Source organism: Perognathus longimembris, chromosome 6, assembly GCF_023159225.1.
Source record: "Perognathus longimembris pacificus isolate PPM17 chromosome 6, ASM2315922v1, whole genome shotgun sequence".
NCBI lineage: Eukaryota > Metazoa > Chordata > Mammalia > Rodentia > Heteromyidae > Perognathus > Perognathus longimembris.
In genome coordinates, this window is record NC_063166.1 from 78,108,248 (window position 1) to 78,128,281 (window position 20,034).

A 20,034-nucleotide genomic window follows, 5' to 3' on the forward strand; every position below is an offset into this window, starting at 1 on the left:
AATTTTTGAACTTTATATGCTAGTTACTAATAAGTAATTATATATTTTCATTAAATGCTCATATAAGTCTTAGGGTATGTGTGTATGTATATGTTTGTATTAACTTCTATCTCTATATCCATATCTGTATGTGTATGTATATCTATCTGTCTATATGGCTCTGAAAAGTCTTAGTGTGAGGGGCTGGGGATATAGCCTAGTGGCAAGAGTGCCTGCCTCGGATACTCGAGGCCCTAGGTTCGATTCCCCAGCACCACATATACAGAAAACGGCCAGAAGCGGCGCTGTGGCTCAAGTGGCAGAGTGCTAGCCTTGAGCGGGAAGAAGCCAGGGACAGTGCTCAGGCCCTGAGTCCAAGGCCCAGGACTGGCCAAAAAAAAAAAAAAAAAAAAAGTCTTAGTGTGAGCTAGGTGGCTACCAAGTTAAGTGAAAGGACTGGTAATCTACATCTTCCCTGCTGTGTGGGTTTAATGCTAACAACTAGTTATGTTATTACAGCTAGAAGATGTATTTCAAATTCAAAATATAAAAGCTTGTTTTGAGTACCTATCTCAGTTATAACCCTATACCTGTACTCTGATTATATGTAGACATGTAATTGCACAACACTGTTAGGATTACCTGGATCCCTTTCCCTTTGCTAACCATCTATGCTGTGCCTCTCCCTACATTTTCTCTCCTTTAGTGTTGTGTTTCAAAGTGTAGTGCCATTCACATCAAGCAGATAGCTTTTCCTATGTTCTTGGTCAGTTGGCTATAGCTACAATATGGTTGGTTCTTGGAATTTGTGAATGTATTATTATTTTCTTATCCCCTTTCCAAAGGCCTGCCAATGCCAGCATGAATGTCATTAACTTTAGGGCATATAGTAGTTATGGTTGTTGTCTAGATAAAGATGCCACTAGAATCTGTGACAGATTGTTGCTTTATTGTACATTTGGAATTCACAGGGGAGGTAAATGTTTTTATTTGGTTCACTTTGTCGCACTAGAACCTACTCCTCATTTCTACTTGTGCAAAAGTCTGTTTCTGTTTTATATTTTATTGCATATTATTGTAAAGAATTATACCTAGATTCCCCATTGAAAATATTTCTCTTTTGGTGATTCAAACATCCTTTATGGCGAGTGAGAAAACATCCCCCTCCCTTCCTCTGTGTGCTGCTTGTTGTACTCCTTCATCTGTTCCTTCCTGTGGGTATTGATCTTCTTTGAGCTGGGAATATTTGAGTATTAGCTTCTACCAGGGTATTAATGTAATTGTTTTCTGTTAAGCTTTCATTTTGGACATGTGAGAGGGATCTACAAATTCAGAGCACTCATCTGTTTGGATCATTTCTTAGGATTTGTAGCTGGTCTCTGCCATCCCCACTTACCCATGTTTGCAAACAGTGACAGAGTATATTGTGTATACCATACTTTTTTTTTTAAAAAGGAAAAGGCAGAAGTATTGATACATGACAAAATAGGTACTTACTCGAATTCCTAGGAAGAGGCATTGTACTTGTTAGCTTTTGTTTGTTTTTGTTTTAAGTTGAAGGAAGGAAAAGATTGGAACAGTGAATTTATGTTTGACTAATACTAATATTTATTTGAAGAAAGGGCAATAAAATTCAACCCTTCCTCCTTTTTTTGTTCTCAGGATCAAAATACTTGCTGAACAGTGGACTCAGAGACCATTAAGTATAAACTCGTACTTGACCATCATTTGGTTAGCCAGGTAATTTGTTCATTTTATTTTAACTTGATCCATTGTACTTTTATTTCAACTTTGTAATTACTATCCCTTCCTTTTACTTTAAGATTTATTATGCACTGCCTTACGTATGAAACTGTTAACCCTTCTGTACATCACTTTGACAATAAGTAAAGATTTAATTTAAACTTATTTTATACTTGATGCTTTTCTCTTTAAGGATAATTCTAGTTGAAAGAATGGACATGGAATATTCCCTTGAACATATACACACTTATATTCACTTACATGTACATATGAGTAGGTAAACAAGCATAAACTCCGGGAAGGGAGAAAACAGCCCTCCATGCCTTCTGTGAGTAAACATTTTAAGGACATGTAGTCAAATTCTGAATGAACCCTAGCCCATGTTTACCATTTTACCTTGTGAAGACTAATTTCCAAGATTGTTTGTGCTGACAAATAGTATTCCAAATAACCTTATTCTTAACCTTGAATGTTGCATCAGAATAGGAAAAATGAAAATAGAGAGTTGTCTGATTGCCAAGAAAGCAATTATGCTTTGCCTAGTTACATGTCTTTTGTTAGTAATCATTTTCTTAGCCTTCTGCAGTTTTGAATCTCATTTCCTTTGATATGTTTAGCAAACAGGCTTTATCTAGTTTGCTCCTTTCCTTTCTCATGCATTTGTTCCACTTTCTGTTCCTAATTGTAGCTTCCTTTAGACCAAGACTCCATAATTTCATGCTTCTATTTATCTGTGTCCCTTTCTATTTCTTTTTTTTTTTGGCCAGTCCTGGGCCTTGGACTCAGGGCCTGAGCACTGTCCCTGGCTTCTTCCCGCTCAAGGCTAGCACTCTGCCACTTGAGCCACAGCGCGGCTTCTGGCCGTTTTCTGTATATGTGGTGCTGGGGAATCGAACCTAGGGCCTCGTGTATCCGAGGCAGGCACTCTTGCCACTAGGCTGTATCCCCAGCCCCCCTTTCTATTTCTTGATCCATCTGTACTCATTTGTAATTTTGCAAAAATTTACAACTTTTTTCTTAAATACAGTTTTCCCTTGGCTTACACGGAAAGGTAAGGAGGTGTAGAGGTGTAGAGAGCACCTGCTGATCAGGTTCAAGACCCTGAGTAGCTCTGCAGCAGAGAGAGAGAGACAGAGACAGAGACAGAGAGACAGAGACAGAGACAGAGAGAGAGAGATTTTTAAGCTACCAGACTTTAGCTCTTGCAGTTTCCCTAACTTGCATTGCTTTTTCTTTTCTTCCTTCTCCTTTCCTCCTCCCGTTGCTGGGAACTAAAGAATTTTATTAGTTTTCATGGCTATTTTTAGCATCAGATTTAAATGTTATTCCTTTCAAAAAAGCACCAAGACTATAATAATGGTTGAAAAACAACTTGCTGAAGATGTGTTCTGTGGGTTTGATCATAAATGCCTTGGAGAAGGAGCCAAACTGGAAATGGTGGAAATTTAGAAGAGCCAGGTTACCATTTTGAAGAAATAGTGTGGTAATTATTTCCACTGCACATGACATTTTAAGGATAATAATTATGATTGGCAGCATTGCACTGGCACCATCAGGCTCTTGTTGTATACAAACTTTTTTTTGTTTTTGCCAGTCCCAGCACTTGGACTTGGGGCCTGAGCACTATCTCTGGCTGCTTCTTTTTTTTTTTTTTTTTTTTTTTTTTTGGCCAGTCCTGGGCCTTGGACTCAGGGCCTGAGCACTGTCCCTGGCTTCTTCCCGCTCAAGGCTAGCACTCTGCCACTTGAGCCACAGCGCCACTTCTGGCCGTTTTCTGTATATGTGGTGCTGGGGAATCGAACCTAGGGCCTCGTGTATCCGAGGCAGGCACTCTTGCCACTAGGCTATATCCCCAGCCCCTCTGGCTGCTTCTTGCTCAAGCACTCTACCACTTTAGTCATGGCTCCACTTCCAGCCTTTTGGTGGTTAATTGGAGATAAGCTTCTCACAGACTTTCTTGGCTGGGCTGGCTTTGAACTCCAATCCCCAGATCTGAGTAGGATTACGGGTGTGAGCCAACCAATGCCTGGCTAATCTCTCTTCTTTAAAGTCAGTTCTTTAAGATATACCCCAATTGAGAATTGCCAAGAATATTAGGCGTGGTTCCCATTTTGTTTTCTGTGTCTTGTGGGAATTAACTCCTGGCTGGCTCTCCAATTTCTGTCACCACATGATGGATAGATGAGGGTTTCCTTCAGTGTCAGAATTTTCACACAAAACCACAGGTCCTTAAGTCCATGCATGAAAAAACATTTCAGGGTGTCTTACAAAAATGAGAGTCCTACAAGGTGAAAATTATAGTAAGGCTTTATTTTTTAATATAACGAGAAATAAGAAAAAACTCCCTTTGCTCCTCATGCAGGAAATGAGAGTTAAAGACTTGAACTCATTTTATTCTTGTACTCCTGTTTCCTGTTTCCCTTTCCTTTGTTTTTCTCTCTCCCTTCTTTCATTTCACTTTCTACCCACCAGAATAGGATAGTTGTCTTATATAACCATAGTACAACTGGTACCTTCATAAATGGACATATTCATATAGATGCATTGTCCATGTTCTAGTCTTTTTTTTTTTTTTTGCCAAGCTTGAACTCAGGGCCTGGGCACTGTCCTTGAGCTTTATCACTTGAGCCACGGTGCCACTTGTGGTGTCTTCTGTGTATGTGCTACTGAGGAAATGAACCCACTACCTCATGCATTCTAGGCAAGCACTCTACCACCAAGCCACATTTCTAGCCCCATATTCCAGTTTCAAACACTTAATAAAATCTCTTACAGCATTTTCCCTACTACCTGGGGTCAGATACTATTCTTCGTTATTATTTGTCTTAACCCTCATTTCCCCACAGTTGTGGGCCATTACAAAGCTAATATGCTGGCTTTTTAAGCTTAATGATTGCAAGATTTGACTTAGTATAATTTTTTAACTACATTGTATTCTTTTGGATGACTTTATTAGAATTCATTTTTCAGGGAACAAACATGCTATTGTAACACATCTGTGAGCCTAGAACTTGGAAGGTGGAGATGATGAGGATTGTGATTTGAGCCCAACCCAGGTGAAAAATTTAGCCATATTGCATGCTTGAATCCTAGTTATGGCAAAGATAGGGAGATTTCAGTCCAAAGTAGCTCCAGCCGTATTGATAGACCCTATCCAAAATGGGTGAAGGTGTGTCTCAAATCCTACAACTTCCTCTCCCCGCCTCTTGTATGACAGGGTCTTGCTGTGTTGCCTGGGAAAGTTTAGAACTCAACTATGTGTCATCAGGCTGGCCTCAAACTTGTGAACCTCCTGTCTCAGCCTCCTATGTGCTGGTTTGTTTGTGTTTTCATAGAATATTTTTATTGCCCTGAAGTTGTAAACGTAATCTCTGCTATAACAAAATTTCCTTTCCATATGGTGTTATTCCTGTAGAAAAGTACACTTTCTTTTGGAATAACTGTTACATTATTTTGTTTCATACCACTTAAATATTGTAGCAGTAGGCACTGTCATTTTTCTTATCTTTAATTACTTACTTAAAAACATTATGAAAGTATAGTTTCCATACAACGTTTAGCCATCTTAGGTTTATAGTTTATTAAGTTTGACAAATGTAACCACTGCCACAATCATGATAAACAGACCCATAGAGTTCCTTTGTGTGCCTTTGCATTTACTATAGTCCCCTCCGCTGGTCCTTGACCATCACAGGGGCCTTTCAGCTCATTTGCTGTATGTCCCTAGTTTTGCCCTTTTTGTAGTTTTGTATAAGTGGCCTTGTCAGTATGTGCATATTACTTTTTGTAGTTGTGGCACCATTCTTAGGTATTCTTTTTCCTTTTTTCTGCTTGTAGTTCTGTCTTTAAAGTTTGTTTTACTACATCTTTAAACTTCACAGATTCTTCCTCTGTACCACTCATCTCCATTCTTCTTTTTTTTTTTTTTTGGCCAGTCCTGGGCCTTGGACTCAGGGCCTGAGCACTGTCCCTGGCTTCTTCCCGCTCAAGGCTAGCACTCCGCCACTTGAGCCACAGCGCCGCTTCTGGCCGTTTTCTGTATATGTGGTGCTGGGGAATCGAACCTAGGGCCTCGTGTATTCGAGGCAGGCATTCTTGCCACTAGGCTATATCCCCAGCCCCTCATCTCCATTCTTCTGATGTCCCTCAAAGGTATTCTGTGTTTTTGTTGGTCTGTGTAGTTGCTAACTTTCCATTCTTTCCTAGAATTTCCCATTTCTCTTCTGTAATACTGTTTTTTCTTGCATATCATTGATTTTTTGTTTTTGTCATAGTGGTAATTGACCCAGGGCCTCCTACATGCTAGGCAAGTACTCTAATACTTGAACTATGCTTTCCTTTGTTTTTGTTTTGTTTTGTTTTTGAGACAAGATCTTGATACATGTTTGCCTAGCTAGGTGTTGAATTTGAGATCCTCTTAAATTTGCCTTCTAAGTAGCTGGGATCACGGAAAAGCGGTTCCTATATATTTTGAGAAGAATTGTTTTTGAGGAACTTGGCTTTATTACAGTGTATTAGCAAACTCAGAGGCATTTTGCATATATCAGCAAACTTTTTAGTGCATCGACTTCTCAATTAAGATTGATAATAGCAAAAAAGGAACAACTCTCAGTGGCAAGTTCTTACTGCAGGTTGACTTCCTCAGCCTTCACCTCAATTTTTAAAAACTTAAAATTTTTTTTGTTTTTGGCCAGTCCTGGGCCTTGGACTCAGGGCCTGAGCACCATCCTTGGCTTCTTCCCGCTCAAGGCTAGCACTCTGCCACCTGAGCCACAGCGCCCCTTCTGGCCGTTTTCCATATATGTGGTGCTGGGGAATCCAGAGCTTCATGTGTAGGAGGCAAGCTCTCTTGCCACTAGGCTATATTCCCAGCCCCAAAACTTAAATTTTTATTAGAGAAATCAACCTGTGGTTGTAGGATCACTGTTAAGTTCCAGCAGTCTAATGTTATATATGTCAAAGTTTCTATTAAATATATATACATATACATATATATACATACATGTATATGTGTGTGTGTACACACACACACACACACACACACACACAGTTCTGGGGCTTGAACTCAGGGCCTGAGCACTGTCCCTGGTTTTTTTTTGCTCAAGGCTAGCACTCTACCACTTGACCCACAGCACCACTTCTGGTCATTTTCTATATATGTGGTGCTGGGGAATTGAATCCAGGGCTTCATGTATATGAGTCAAGCACTCTTGCCACTAGGCCATATTCCCAGCCCTCAAATATATTCTTTTTTTTTTTTTTGCCAGTCCTGGGCCTTGGACTCAGGGGCTGAGCGCTGTCCCTGGCTTCTTCTTGCTCAAGGCTAGCACTCTGCCACTTGAGCCACAGCGCCACTTCTGGCCGTTTTCTGTATATGTGGTGCTGGGGAATCGAACCCAGGGCCTCATGTATACGAGGCAAGCACTCTTGCCACTAGGCCATATCCCCAGCCCCTCAAATATATTCTTAAAACAAATGAAATAGGGAGAACAAAGGAAGGAATCACATTGTTGAAAAGTATTGCACTCAGAACCTGAATTATGGAATTGTAAACCTTTGCTACAACTACTTAATAATATTTTTTAAAAGGAAAGAAACCACTTTGCTACTTGTAAATTAAATGGTTGTGAGATGCACATGGCTGTGTGCCAGATACCTTCAGAAATTAGTTTTTACTCACCAAAGACATTACTAAAATTAAACTTACCATAATTTTAGTGGATCTTTTATTATTAAATTCTGTGCTCACAAGTAGAAAAACTACAACTAATTTGCTTGAAATGATCTAACTTCTCATCTTCTTTTACTTATTTATTTATTTTAATTTTTTGCTGGTGCTAGGGCTTGATCTCAGAGCCTGGATGCTGCTGCCCCTGGGCTTCTTTTGTTTAAGGCTAGCATTCTACCACTTGAGCTAAAGCTCCACTTCCAACTTTATTTTTCGTTTTTTTCTTTTTCTGTAATTTATTGGAAAGGAGTATCATGGACTTTCTTGCCCTTGGCTAGTATCAAACAGGGATCCTCAGATCTCAACTTCCTGAGTAGCTAGGATTGCAGATGTGAACCATCACCACCTGTCCAGTTAATTAATTTTTTTAATTGATCAATTTTAATGAATTATGCTTAACTTTTATTTTATTTTTTTCCTGGCATGGGTCCTTGGTCTCAGGACCTGGCCACTGTGCTTGAGCTCTTTTTTTCCTCAAGGCTAGCACTCTACCACTTTGAGTAACAGCACCACTTCCAGCTTTTAGGTGATTAATTGAAGGAAAGAGTCTTACGGACTTACCTGCCTGGGCTGGATAGGAATCAAAATCCTCAGATCTCAGCCTCCCGAGTAGCTAGGATTACAGGCATGAACCACCAGCACCTTGTGCAAACCAGGACATCTTTTGCTATCCCTTTTTTGAGTAGCTGGAATTACAGGTGTAAGCCACTGTACCCACTTGACAATTTTTATTTATCAGTATAGATTTCATACTGTATAGGGGATGTTTTCAGAAGAAAATTTCTTTTGAGTTATATATTGTCAATGAAGTTGAAGACCAAAGATTAACCTGGCTTGTTTTTACAGTAAGTTTGTAATGAAAAGTCCAAGTTGTGAGATTCATCTTTTTATCATGAACAATAAAGCATACAAAGTACTGTTTTAATCTAATTACAGATTTTTAGTTTGTTTGTTTTTTTTTTTTGGCCAGTCTTGGGCCTTGGACTCAGGGCCTGAGCACTGTCCCTGGCTTCCTTTTGCTCAAGGCTAGCACTCTGCCACTTGAGCCACAGCGCCGCTTCTGGCCGTTTTCTGTATATGTGGTGCTGGGGAATTGAACCTAGGGCCTCGTGTATCCGAGGCAGGCACTCTTGCCACTAGGCTATATCCCCAGCCCCTAATTACAGATTTTTAGTTCATTGTGGAAACAACTGGAGACTAAGATTTCATAATACTGGACTTGGAAAAACATAAAAATATTCAAACCAGTAATATAATCATTGTAGAACTTTCTTCTGCAACTTATAATTGGCCTAAATACCAGCTCAACAATCTGAAAGGTGAACTTCTCTGTGAACAGTCCAGTGTATATTGCTGTTAAAATGGCTCAGTTTTTAAAAATGTATCTTCTAATTACTTTCTTGTGATTTGGGCTTTGTTTCTAAAAACTATTTTGTTAAGAATATGTCTTTTGCCGGGTGCAGGTGGCTGACACCTGTCATCCTAGCTACTCAGGAGGCTGAGATCTGAGGATCATGGTTCAAAGCCAACCTGGGCAGGAAAGCTGGTGAAACTCTGTCTCCAGTTAACCACCAAAAAACTGGAAGTGGCTCTGTGTCTTAAGTGGTAGAGCACTAGCCTTGAACTGAAGAGTTCAGAGACAGTGCCCAGGCCCAGAGCTCAAGCCCCAGGGACTACCCCTCCCCCAGTATTTCTTTCAATCTCTAATATTTAAAATATAAAGCCTTTGTTACCTAGAAGTTGAGGTTGAAAGCCTCCAAACTTCTGACCTTGAATAAAATTTGCCATGTATGTACAACCATTGTTACACAGTTGGTGGATTAAAAATTGCCTTTTCTGGGTCTATGCTTTGTGAAAAAGAGTATATATTGGACACAGGTGTGTGACAGCCAACCTTTATCAAAAGGTAACAGGTGTCTCATTCCTTTTCATATCTTAAAGATTTGAAAGCTTTGCACATGCACATGTGTTCAATATATGTTTCTAAGTTTTGTTTTTAAGTTTTTCATCATGTGTCATTTGTCAGTAATACAAGAAAAATTCTAAGTAAAGTCTTGATGAGCTTCACATAATAAACATTCTGAGTACACAGTATCTGAAGACAACAGTGCAAGATATGCACAATTTTAAAGCTTCTACAAGGAAAAATGTGTTCCTCACAGTGCTCTTATAACCAAGTGTGACTTGATTTTTTAAAAAAATTCCCTGCTTTATAATTTGTCCCTAAGGAGAAAGTAGGATTGCAAAATTATTAATCTCTCTCCCCATAATCTACTACTGGTTTATTGCTATTGTTTGAAAATTAGTTTGTAGCACTGGAGTTTGAACTCTGGTTTCATGCTTGCTAGGCAGGTACTTTCCAGTTTGAGACATGTCTTGTCTGGTGCTCTACCACTTGAGACGTACTTCTAATCCAGCTCTCCTAGTTATTTTGGAGATGGGCTTTTCTGTTTGGACTGGCTTCAAACCATGATTTTCTAGATCTCAGCCTCCTAAGTAGCTAGAATTACAGGTGTGAACCACTGGACCCTTGCTACTCTGGTCTTTTGTATATGTGCTGGTTCTGGGGCTGGTTGTAGGAGCTGTCCCTGAGCTTTCGTGCTTAAAGCTAGTGCTCTACCACTCTGGCATTTTTGGTGCTTAATTGGCAGTAAGAGTGTTAATGGACTTTCTTGCCTGGGCTGGCTTTGAACCATGATCTTCAGATATCAGCCTCTGGGGTAGCTAGGATTACAGGTATGAGCCACTGTTGCCCAGCCCTGTGTTCCTTTTATCTCAAACATGTCTTGTTTACTCTCTTTTGGAGAGGAAATGCTACAGTATATATTACACAAATGTGTAGAGTGTCAGAGAAGACCAAACCAGTTTCAGTGTGGTTTATGAACTGTGGGAAGACCCTGAGAACCTATTGGAAGTCCACATGGCTAAAACTGTTTCCATAATAATGCTGATGTTACTTGCCCATCATCCTCCTTTTGATGTTTACACTGATGGTAAAAAAGGAACTGTATGTAAAACTGTTGGCACCTTATCATGAATCCAAGTGGTGGCACTGGACTGAAGTCCTTTCTTCAGTCATCTCATACTGGTTTCCGACTTAGGTTTGTCTTTTATTTTTTTGGCCAGTCCTGGGCCTTGGACTCAGGGCCTGAGCACTGTCCCTGGCTTCTTCCCGCTCAAGGCTAGCACTCCGCCACTTGAGCCACAGCGCCGCTTCTGGCCATTTTTCTGTTTATGTGGTGCTGGGGAATCGAACCTAGGGCCTCGTGTATCCGAGGCAGGCACTCTTGCCACTAGGCTATCTCCCCAGCCCCAGGTTTGTCTTTGATAATGCAGCAAACGTGTTTTTTCCCCCCTTCCGTCCTTGTAGTATTGGGGTTTGAACTCAGCCCTTTTTGCTTTAATTATTTTTCAGTTCGGGCTTTTCTTTTTCTCCTAGTTTAGTCGTGAACCATAATCCTAACATCTTCATCTCCTATGTAGCTAGGATTACATATGTGTACCACTGTGCCCCACCTTGTTCATTTCTTTCAATCTTAGCTCTTCTTCAGTCATTCCCCCCCCCCCTTTTTTTTTGCCAGTCCTGGGGCTTGAACTCAGGGTCTGGACACTGTCCCTGAGCTTCTTTTGCTCAAGGCTAGCACTCTACCACCACTTGAGCCACAGCTCCACTGCCAGTTTTTTCTGTTTATGTGGCACTGAGGAATTGAACTCAGGGCTTCACTCTAGGCAAACACTCTTTCACTAAGTGACATTCCCAGCCCCTTGAGTCACTCTTAAAGAAGATTCATACTTTTGTGTTATAAAGCCAAAATGTGCACGAACTAAGTCAGTCTATCAAAAGTGTGATAATTTGCTTGAGGGAAAGCATGTGGGCCATGTGGTTATGAACTGAACTGGCCATTTTGTTTTCATAGAGTACTATTTTCCTTGAAAGAACAACTGACAATCTAAGTTTTGAACCTTTCGGCAGGAAATGTCTTGAACCTGTCACTCTAGGGAAACATCTAATGGCATTGCCTATCAGTTACAAAATTTGAGCTTTTATGTAAAATAAAGAATTTTGTACACTTAAACCTTTGACCATGAATATGACTGCTTTCTTATTTAAAATACTTCTGAGATGTGATGGGTGGTGATATTAACGAGTGTGGATCTTAAAAAAGATTGTGTAAGGAAATGTAGCAATATGTGAAATACTTGCTTTGCCCACTGGGAATCACTGTTATCCAAATGACCAGTGTTTGATGTTTGATGTTACAGATTCGTGCATGGGGAAAGGTTCTGTGGAGTGTAAGTTGGGTCAATGTGTAGCAGCATGTCATCCATTAATAGGCTTTCAGATTTCATTTCACACCTGTAGGAAACAAGAACATGCCACCTCCCAAGTGTGCCTCAGGGTATTTCCATCATGCCTGGAAGATAGTTTGTTGCTGCTGTTATAATTAAATGGAGAAATGGATCCTATTAGATGGTTTATACTTTGTCCTTGTAAACAGAACTAGTTGTTACTAACAAAAGTAGAGTGACAATTTATTTATTATTACTGTTTTTAGAGATCGTCTTGCTTTTGGGGGGACTTTTTTCCAACTTGAGATCCTCCTGCTTTCAGAGTACTGAGATTATTGGCTTGTACCACCATCACAATGGCTGACAGCTTGTTTCTTTTTTCTTTACTACTATGTATTTGTAATCCTGGCTACTTAAGAAGCAGAGGCAAGAGGGTCATGAGTTCAAGGCCAGCCTCACAGTTAGTCAGACCTTGTCTTAAAACAAAATAAAAGGACTGAGGGTTGAGCTCAAGTGGAAGAAAAGTTGTCTAACATGCATGTTGCTTCCTGGCTCAGGTCCCCAGTGCTGCAGTAATATGACTTTTATCCCTCTTATTATTGGCTGTAAGGAACTGTAAAACCAGGATGTTTTATATGAAGAATAATCCACATGACAAGAATATTTTCATCACAGGTTTAGTGTTTCTGGACCTACTTCTTCCTTTTGTCTCTGTCTGCTCATTGAACACGAAGAGGTTATATTTCTTTTCACTTCTTCCAACCATGATGCTAGTTCTTTGAAAACTATTTTATCAGTAAGACTGTGGACAGTGGATGGAAGAAAAGGTTTAAATTTGGTGCTTTAGGATTGTGTATTTAGATGAGTGGTGGTAATCTACATTGAGTAGGAGTGTTAATTTAGAGTTTATATTTGGGGTAAAGCCTTTAGGTATGAACACCTTAAATTCTCTCGTGGACCTTTATTTTTATTTTGTTACATAATTTTTTTGGTCTAAATGGCTTGAGACGTCTCAGCTTTTTCATGTTGCTTCTAGCGGTTTTCATAAATCAACTCAGATCCACCACATTTAGTGGTGGTAGTATGGGAGGGGGGGATAAAATGCTCAAAAAATACTTTGTTGTTTATGAACAAATAAAAGAAAGGCAAAGCTCTGCCACATAGTGTCTGTGTATCATCTCGTAGGATTTTTTGTTTGTTTTTTGCCGATCCTGGTGCTTGAACTCAGGGCCTGGGCGCTGTCCTTGAGCCTCTGTGCTCAAGGCTAGCACTGTACCACTTGAGCCACAGCACCATTTCCAGCTTTTTCTGAGTCATTTATTGGAGATAGGAGTCTCACTGAATTTTCTGCCTAGGCTGGCTTCTAACTGGTCCTCAGATTTCAGCCTCCTGAGTAGCTAGGATTACAGGCATGGAAGCCCCCCCCCCCCCCAAAAAAAATTTAATTATCCATTTCCCTATCTATTAACTGTGAATAAGAATAGAAACCTTGCCAGGGTCATTGTGAGTTAATCACCCAGTATGTATGAGAAGCTCAGCATTGTGCTGCCACAACAGTGATCTATCTCTTTTCCCTGTTACTCATCCAGAAAAAAAGGAAAATACTTAGTTGGTCTCTCCCAGTATATTGGGTAACCCGTTACCTCCCATTTGGGCAAGACATGGTTTTCCATAGGTTTCCAAACTAGCTTGCTCAGATGGAACCATGGTATTATTGCTGTTCCTCCCCTGTTTTTGCAGAAGTACTTCCTGTATGTATGGCTAGTTTTCTCTGTAGAGGGATGCCTTTTCCTTTTGTCTGAAACCCAAATAACCAAAAAGGAAACTCATTAATGCTCATCAATGCTGTCATATACCAAAAATTTAGTGGTTTTCAAGCCAGCAAATGCTAGTTTTTGTTATTCTTTGAATTTTTTATTAACTTACTATGTTTATATTTAATATTCTGAGCTTCAGTCTTCCGTACTGTGGTTATTACTATGTATATAAAGGCCTAGAGTATTTGTATAAAACACTATTCATTATAAATTTATTTTCTTTTTTCTTTGCCAGTCCTGGGGCTTGAACTCTTACCACATAAGCCACAGCTCCACTTCCAGCTTTTTCTGTTGCTGTGGTATTGAGGAATCAAACCCGGGGCTTTTCATTCATGCTAGGCAAGTACTCTACCACTAAGCCACATTCCAGCCCCCATTGTAAATTTCTTTATGGGTATGTTTCTGACTTTTCAGAAATAGATACTATTAGATTTTTTATAGCTCTGAAAAGGATTCTAAGTTGCTATTCTGTATTTGAGGAAATGGTATAGACTATCTTTTGCTTAGTTGTACTCTTAAAGTATACATTAATCATCTTAATACAGTCAACTAATATAGCATAGAATTCCTTAGTACAAACATTTTATAGAGGCTGGAAATGTGGCTTAGAGTGCCTAGCATCAATGAAGCCCTGGATTTGATTCCTCAGTACCACATAAACAGAAAAACAGAAAAACTGGAAGTGGAGCTGTGGCTCAAGTGGTGGTAGAGTGCTTGCCTTGAGCAAAAGAGGCTCAGGGACAGTGCCCAGGCCCTGAGTTCAAGCTCCAGGACAGGGGGGATGTACAGAAATTTAAAAATAATAATATTGTATTGAATAAGAATAGTGAAGGAATGTGTAAAATATGACTTTAAGGATGACTGTTCCTTTATTATTTATTCAGTATTTATGACCACCCTATTGTACTAAAAACTGAGCCTGTGGATTATTTGCCACTCAATGTCAAATAACCTTTGGATGAACCAGCTGTACTGAACCTACTTTTTATTTTTTATTTATTTATTTTTTGCTAGTCCTGGGCTTGAATTCAGGGCTTGAGCACTGTCCCTGCCTTCTTTTTGCCCAAGGCTAGCACCCTACCTCTTGAGCCACAGCACCACTTCCGTCTTTTTATGTGGTGCTGAGTAATCAAACCCAGGGCTTCATGTATACAAGGCAAGCCCTCTACAGCTAAACCACATTCCCAACCCGGAACCTACTTTTGTACTTATGGAATGCTCCCTGTCCCCACTTCTGCAGTGCTGAGTTAACTGGCACACACCATTATATTAGGCCCACTGAAATTTCTTTTGACATTTATTTCAATTATTTTGTGGTGCTGTTTGGTGATCATACCCATGGTACTCAGTAGGTGTGACATTGGTATTTTTGAGAATGTCATCCTGAGGTTGTGAGTATACTTGAAATATTGTAATATTAAACTATTGTTAAGCAAAATCATTTTAAATTCCTCTTTTTTTTTTTTTTTTTGGCCAGTCCTGGGGCTTGGACTCAGGCCCTGAGCACTGTCCCTGGCTTCTTTTTGCTCAAGGCTAGCACTCTGCCACTTGAGCCACAGCGCCACTTCTGACCATTTTCTGTATATGTGGTGCTGGGGAATCGAACCCAGGGCCTCATGTATATGAGGCAGGCACTCTTGCCACTAGGCCATATCCCCAGCCCTAAATTCCTCTTCTATAAACTTAAATCAGGTGGACGAGTCCTCCAGAAAATCTTTTAATACATCTCAGCTTGTGAACTTTCACATTTTACTTACTAGGATGGTGGTAAAATGAATGTTGTCTGTATTTCTAGTTTATACCTATATACTTGTAGAGACAATTCTGTAGCCTGGAATTCCTAATTAATTTTGATGGCTGTTAAAAAGCTATCTAGCTGCGGTGCTGGTGGCTCATTCCTGTAATCCTAGCTACTCAAGAGGCTATGATTGAAGCCAGCCAGAACAGGAAAGTCCATAAGACTCTTATCTCCAATTAACCACCAGAAGATGGGAAGTGGCACTGTGGCTCAAAGTGATAGAGCGCTAGCCTTGAGCAAAAAAGCTCTGGGATAAGCACCCAGCCCTTGAGTTCAAGACCCATCACTGATCCAAAACAAAAGCTATGTATTTCAAGCTTGAGCTGCAAATTGTGTCATATTTTATCATTATTCTTTCCTAAGAGGATTGTGCCACCTAGTGGAAATTTGTGTCCTTAGGGCTACATTGTAAACTAGGTAGAATGTCAGGTGTATTTTTGCATCAAAAATGTTCATTTAGAATGTGTGACTCTTTTGAACAATGATTTCTCTTGTAAGTAAGAGTTTACTTAGCACTATGATATTTTTAGTAAACAAGAACTTAACCAAAATTAAAATCTGCTGTTCTTTCTTGAAAAGAAATAGCTTGTATTTACCTTCTTCTTCAATGAACCTTTTAAACAAAGCACGTCATTCTTTCCACTGGTCAGTATTAAAATAATACTTGCTGTGGAGCTTAGTCAATGCCCCCGATCCAGGACCTTTGTTGTTTTAATCTACTTCCTAAACAGAATTCAGGGGTGTTTCACAATGTCACTTACACAATGTGGGATTTTTTTTTTTTAACATAAAAGAAGTAAAACACATTAGATGACAAGGATTAATGAAATGGTCCATAGAGAAAAGAGCTACGTAGATTTACCATTTGAGAACTTCTTACCAAATCACAGGGTAAGATTTATTTGTACAGTTAAAAATGTAGAGTTTAGGGCTGGGGATATGGCCTAGTGGCAAGAGTGCCTGCCTCGGATACACGAGGCCCTAGGTTTGATTCCCCAGCACCACATATACAGAAAACGGCCAGAAGCGGCGCTGTGGCTCAAGTGGCTGAGCGGGAAGAAGCCAGGGACAGTGCTCAGGCCCTGAGTCCAAGGCCCAGGACTGGCAAAAAAAAAAAAAAAAAAAAAAAAGTTTATCAATACTAGGGACTTGATAGTCTTATGTGTTATTACATATGAAGATAATGTCTTATTTTTTAGGAGATAATCAGTATGCACATTTGCAGTAGGACCTGAAAAATGTTGCTTTCTTGAAGCTGGACACTCTGCAGAAATGGAATGTGGTCTCTGGGGTTTTTATTATTAAGAACATACTTCTTTTTTTAAATTTTTTTTGCCAGTCCTGGGCCTTGGACTCAGGGCCTGAGCACTGTCGCTGGCTTCTTTTTGCTCAAGGCTAGCACTCTGCCACTTGAGTCAAAGCGCCACTTCTGGCCATTTTCTATATATGTGGTACTGGGGAATCAAACCCAGGGCTTTCTGTATATGAGGCAAGTACTCTTGCCACTAGGCCATATTCCCAGCCCTAGGAACATACTTCTGAATCACAGGATGTATTCTGTCATGTAATGTTTTCATGGAGACATGGATGTTCTCTGACTTATCTTATTCTTTTTTAGTTGCTGATGTATTTTCAAGATGAGTGGGCTTGGAGAAAACTCCTTGGATCTATTGTCCACTGAGTCACGAAAGCGCAAACTGCCATGTGATACTCCAGGACAGGGGTAGGTGATTTATTTCCAGATGCTTCACCCTATCTTGGCCCTATCTGCCTTTGTTTTGTTTTGTGTAATATCCCCCCACCTCCTGGTGTTAGGGATTGATTTCAGTGCCTTGTACTTGCTAGGCAAGTGTTCTACCACTTGAGCCATACCACTATTCTTGGTTTTGGGATATTTAAGGATAACATCTCAATTTCCTATTTACGTTTTCTCATTGGATTAAAAATATTTTCATTAAATAATATTTTGCTTTTTGGTAATGCAGTGGTGCAGAAGAAATGGAGAGCTTTTTGATGTAGTTTGGTTGTTGCTGATTTAGCTACAGTTAGAATATTCTAGTAATGGTCTAGTACTTTGAAGAATTTCTGAAGAAGAGGTTTAGGAATAAGTGGCCAGTATTAGCAAAAGTAAGAAGTTTGTGATATCCTTTAAAAACAAAAGTTTGTAATTTGACCTTGTGAGGTTTCACCATTCTTTTCCTGAATTAAATTAGAAATCAGAAACAAAATGCTCTCATGCTACAGTGTTCCTCAATAGTTTTAAAAAGTATTTGCCAAGGTCATTGGCATTGAATTTGAATGTATGACTTGAAACATTAAGGTCATAGAACTTAATAATTAATCAATAGTAATACTTGTTTTTGTTATGTATAAGGAATATTGGGTGTTTTTTGGCTAGTCCTGGAGCTTGGACTCAGGGCCTGAGCACTGTACCTGGTTTCTCCCCCCCCCCCCCCCGCCCTTGAGCCACAGCACCACTTCCGGCCTTTTCTGTTTCTGTGGTACTGAGGAATCGAACCCAGTGCTTCATGCATGCTAGGCAAGCACTCTACCACAAAGCCACATTCCCAGGCCTGTAAGGAATATTCTTTCTAGGTAAAAACTTTTCCGGGTGAAACAACAAGTTAACTTTTCCCCAGGCCTCTTGGCTAATAGAAAGGTGGTTTTAGGCTTACATTGTTTTTTACTGGAGTCATTCTTATTCTCTGTTAACTAGATTTGTTAGCTTCTATTGGCTGAGTTAGTTTATTACCCAGGAATGTGAGAGTGTTGTATAGGAGAGGTTCTGCCCAGCTTTTGTGTGATAGGTGTTTCATGGCTTTTCTCCCTCTTTTTAGTCTTACTTGCAGTGGTGAAAAGTGGAGACGAGAGCAGGAGAGCAAATATATTGAAGAATTGGCTGAACTGATATCTGCAAATCTTAGTGATATTGACAATTTCAATGTCAAACCAGATAAATGTGTGATTTTAAAGGAAACAGTAAGACAAATACGACAAATAAAAGAGCAAGGTAATAGAAAGTAAGAAAAATACTCAAATCTTTCTGAAGGAACTTGTTGCTCCCTCTCCCCCTCCTCTCCCCCTCCCCCTCCTCTCCCCTCCCCCTCCTCTCCCCTCCCCCCTCCTCTCCCCTCCCCCCTCCTCTCCCCTCCCCCTCCTCTCCCCCTCCTCTCCCCTCCCCTCTCCTCTTCCCCTCCCCCTTCCTCTCCCCCTCCCCCCTTCCTCTCCCGCTCTCCCCCTTTTTAAGCAGTTAGTGTTGTTGCTTCTGGATTCAAACCAGAGCCTTAACTCATGCTAAAGCACATGCTTCTACACTGAGCTATGCTCCAAGCTCTAATGGCCTTGGGGGGGGGGGGGAGGAGAGGGTGGATCAATTGTGGGCTTGAATTCAGGGCCTAGGTGCTGTTCTTGAACTTTTCATTCAAGGCTAGTGCTCAGCCACTTTGAGACACAATGCCATTTCTGGTGGTTAAGTGGAGATAAGTCTCAAGGACTTGCCTGCCTGAGCTGGCTTTGAACTGCAGTCCTCAGATCTTAGCCTCCTGAGTAGCTAGGATTACAGGCATGAGCCACTGGCTCCTGGCTTAATTGCCTTTTGTCAACTTGTTTAGCTAGAGACTACAATTGAGGCTAGAGTTAACCCTCTTGATTAACTATGATATTTCAAGGTTTAAAAACTGTTGTGGCATCATTTTCAGAAACTGTGTCTCTGTGTTACGTATTTGTCTATATTTGTATCTGTTCTGGGGGCTACTTGGATTTAATCTGTAACTAGTGTTTGTGGTTTTCATTGGATCATCTTCTGACTTCTCAGGAAAAGCGATTTCAAATGATGATGATGTTCAGAAAGCTGATGTGTCATCTACAGGACAGGGAGTTATTGACAAAGACTCTTTAGGACCACTTTTACTTCAGGTAAGTATTAAGATTATAACTGTTTTCAAAGTATCTTGTTCTGTGGTTGTATTGTAGTGATAAATTTTGTGGTTGGGCCTGAGAACTAAAACAATATATCTTTCTGTAAGACAGGAAACCCAATATTCTGAGCACAATGATAAAATGTCCTTATTTTCAGTATTTAATTTAGGGGTCCTGCCCCTAATAAAAATTTATTTATAAACCAAGAAAGCACACATACAAAACTATGAAAACAAAGAAGCGAGGATAATTCATAATCCCACAAAGGTAACTTAATATTTCACAGAGGTGATATTTAGGTATATTAGCATTTTTTGTGAAATTTTAATGACCATGTGGCATGGTACAAATGTGAACTTTTTAATTTGTTTTATTTTATTTAGATTTTGTGGTCCCCAAGAATCAAACCCAGTGTTGTGTGCATGCGAAACAAATGTTCTGTCTCTGAGCTGTATTCTGTCTCTGAGCTTCCCCATCTCCCCTTTTCATTTTCATTCTTTCTTTTTTTTTAGTCCAAGCCCCAGGCTTGGACTCAAGGCCTGAGCACTGTCCCTGGCTTCTTTTTGCTCAAGGCTAGCACTCTGCCACTTGAGCCACAGCGCCACTTCTGGCCGTTTTCTGTATATGTGGTGCTGGGGAATCGAACCCTGGGCTGCATGTATATGAGGCAAGCATTCTTGCCACTAGGCCATATTCCCAGCCCCCGCTTTTTATTTTCTTCGTGGGGATTTTTTGTTTTGTTTTGTTATGCTGGAATTGAA

General features: G+C 40.1%; 1 protein-coding gene across 6 annotated transcripts in view; it reads left to right on the forward strand.

The window, feature by feature from the left end:
- Ncoa3 (nuclear receptor coactivator 3) overlaps positions 1-20,034 on the forward strand; it is an 84,844-nt gene that overhangs the window by 38,904 nt on the left and 25,906 nt on the right. For 5 of the 6 annotated variants that reach the window (XM_048349582.1, XM_048349586.1, XM_048349585.1 and 2 more), the window contains exons 2-5: positions 1,642-1,719; positions 16,974-17,078; positions 18,193-18,365; positions 19,170-19,270. In XM_048349582.1, the coding sequence (XP_048205539.1) occupies positions 16,993-17,078; positions 18,193-18,365; positions 19,170-19,270 (360 nt within the window). In that variant the 5' untranslated portion in view covers positions 1,642-1,719; positions 16,974-16,992. Of the gene's footprint in view, positions 1-1,641; positions 1,720-16,560; positions 16,665-16,887; positions 17,079-18,192; positions 18,366-19,169; positions 19,271-20,034 lie in introns of those variants that run through there. The other variant, XM_048349584.1, reaches the window with a different exon arrangement.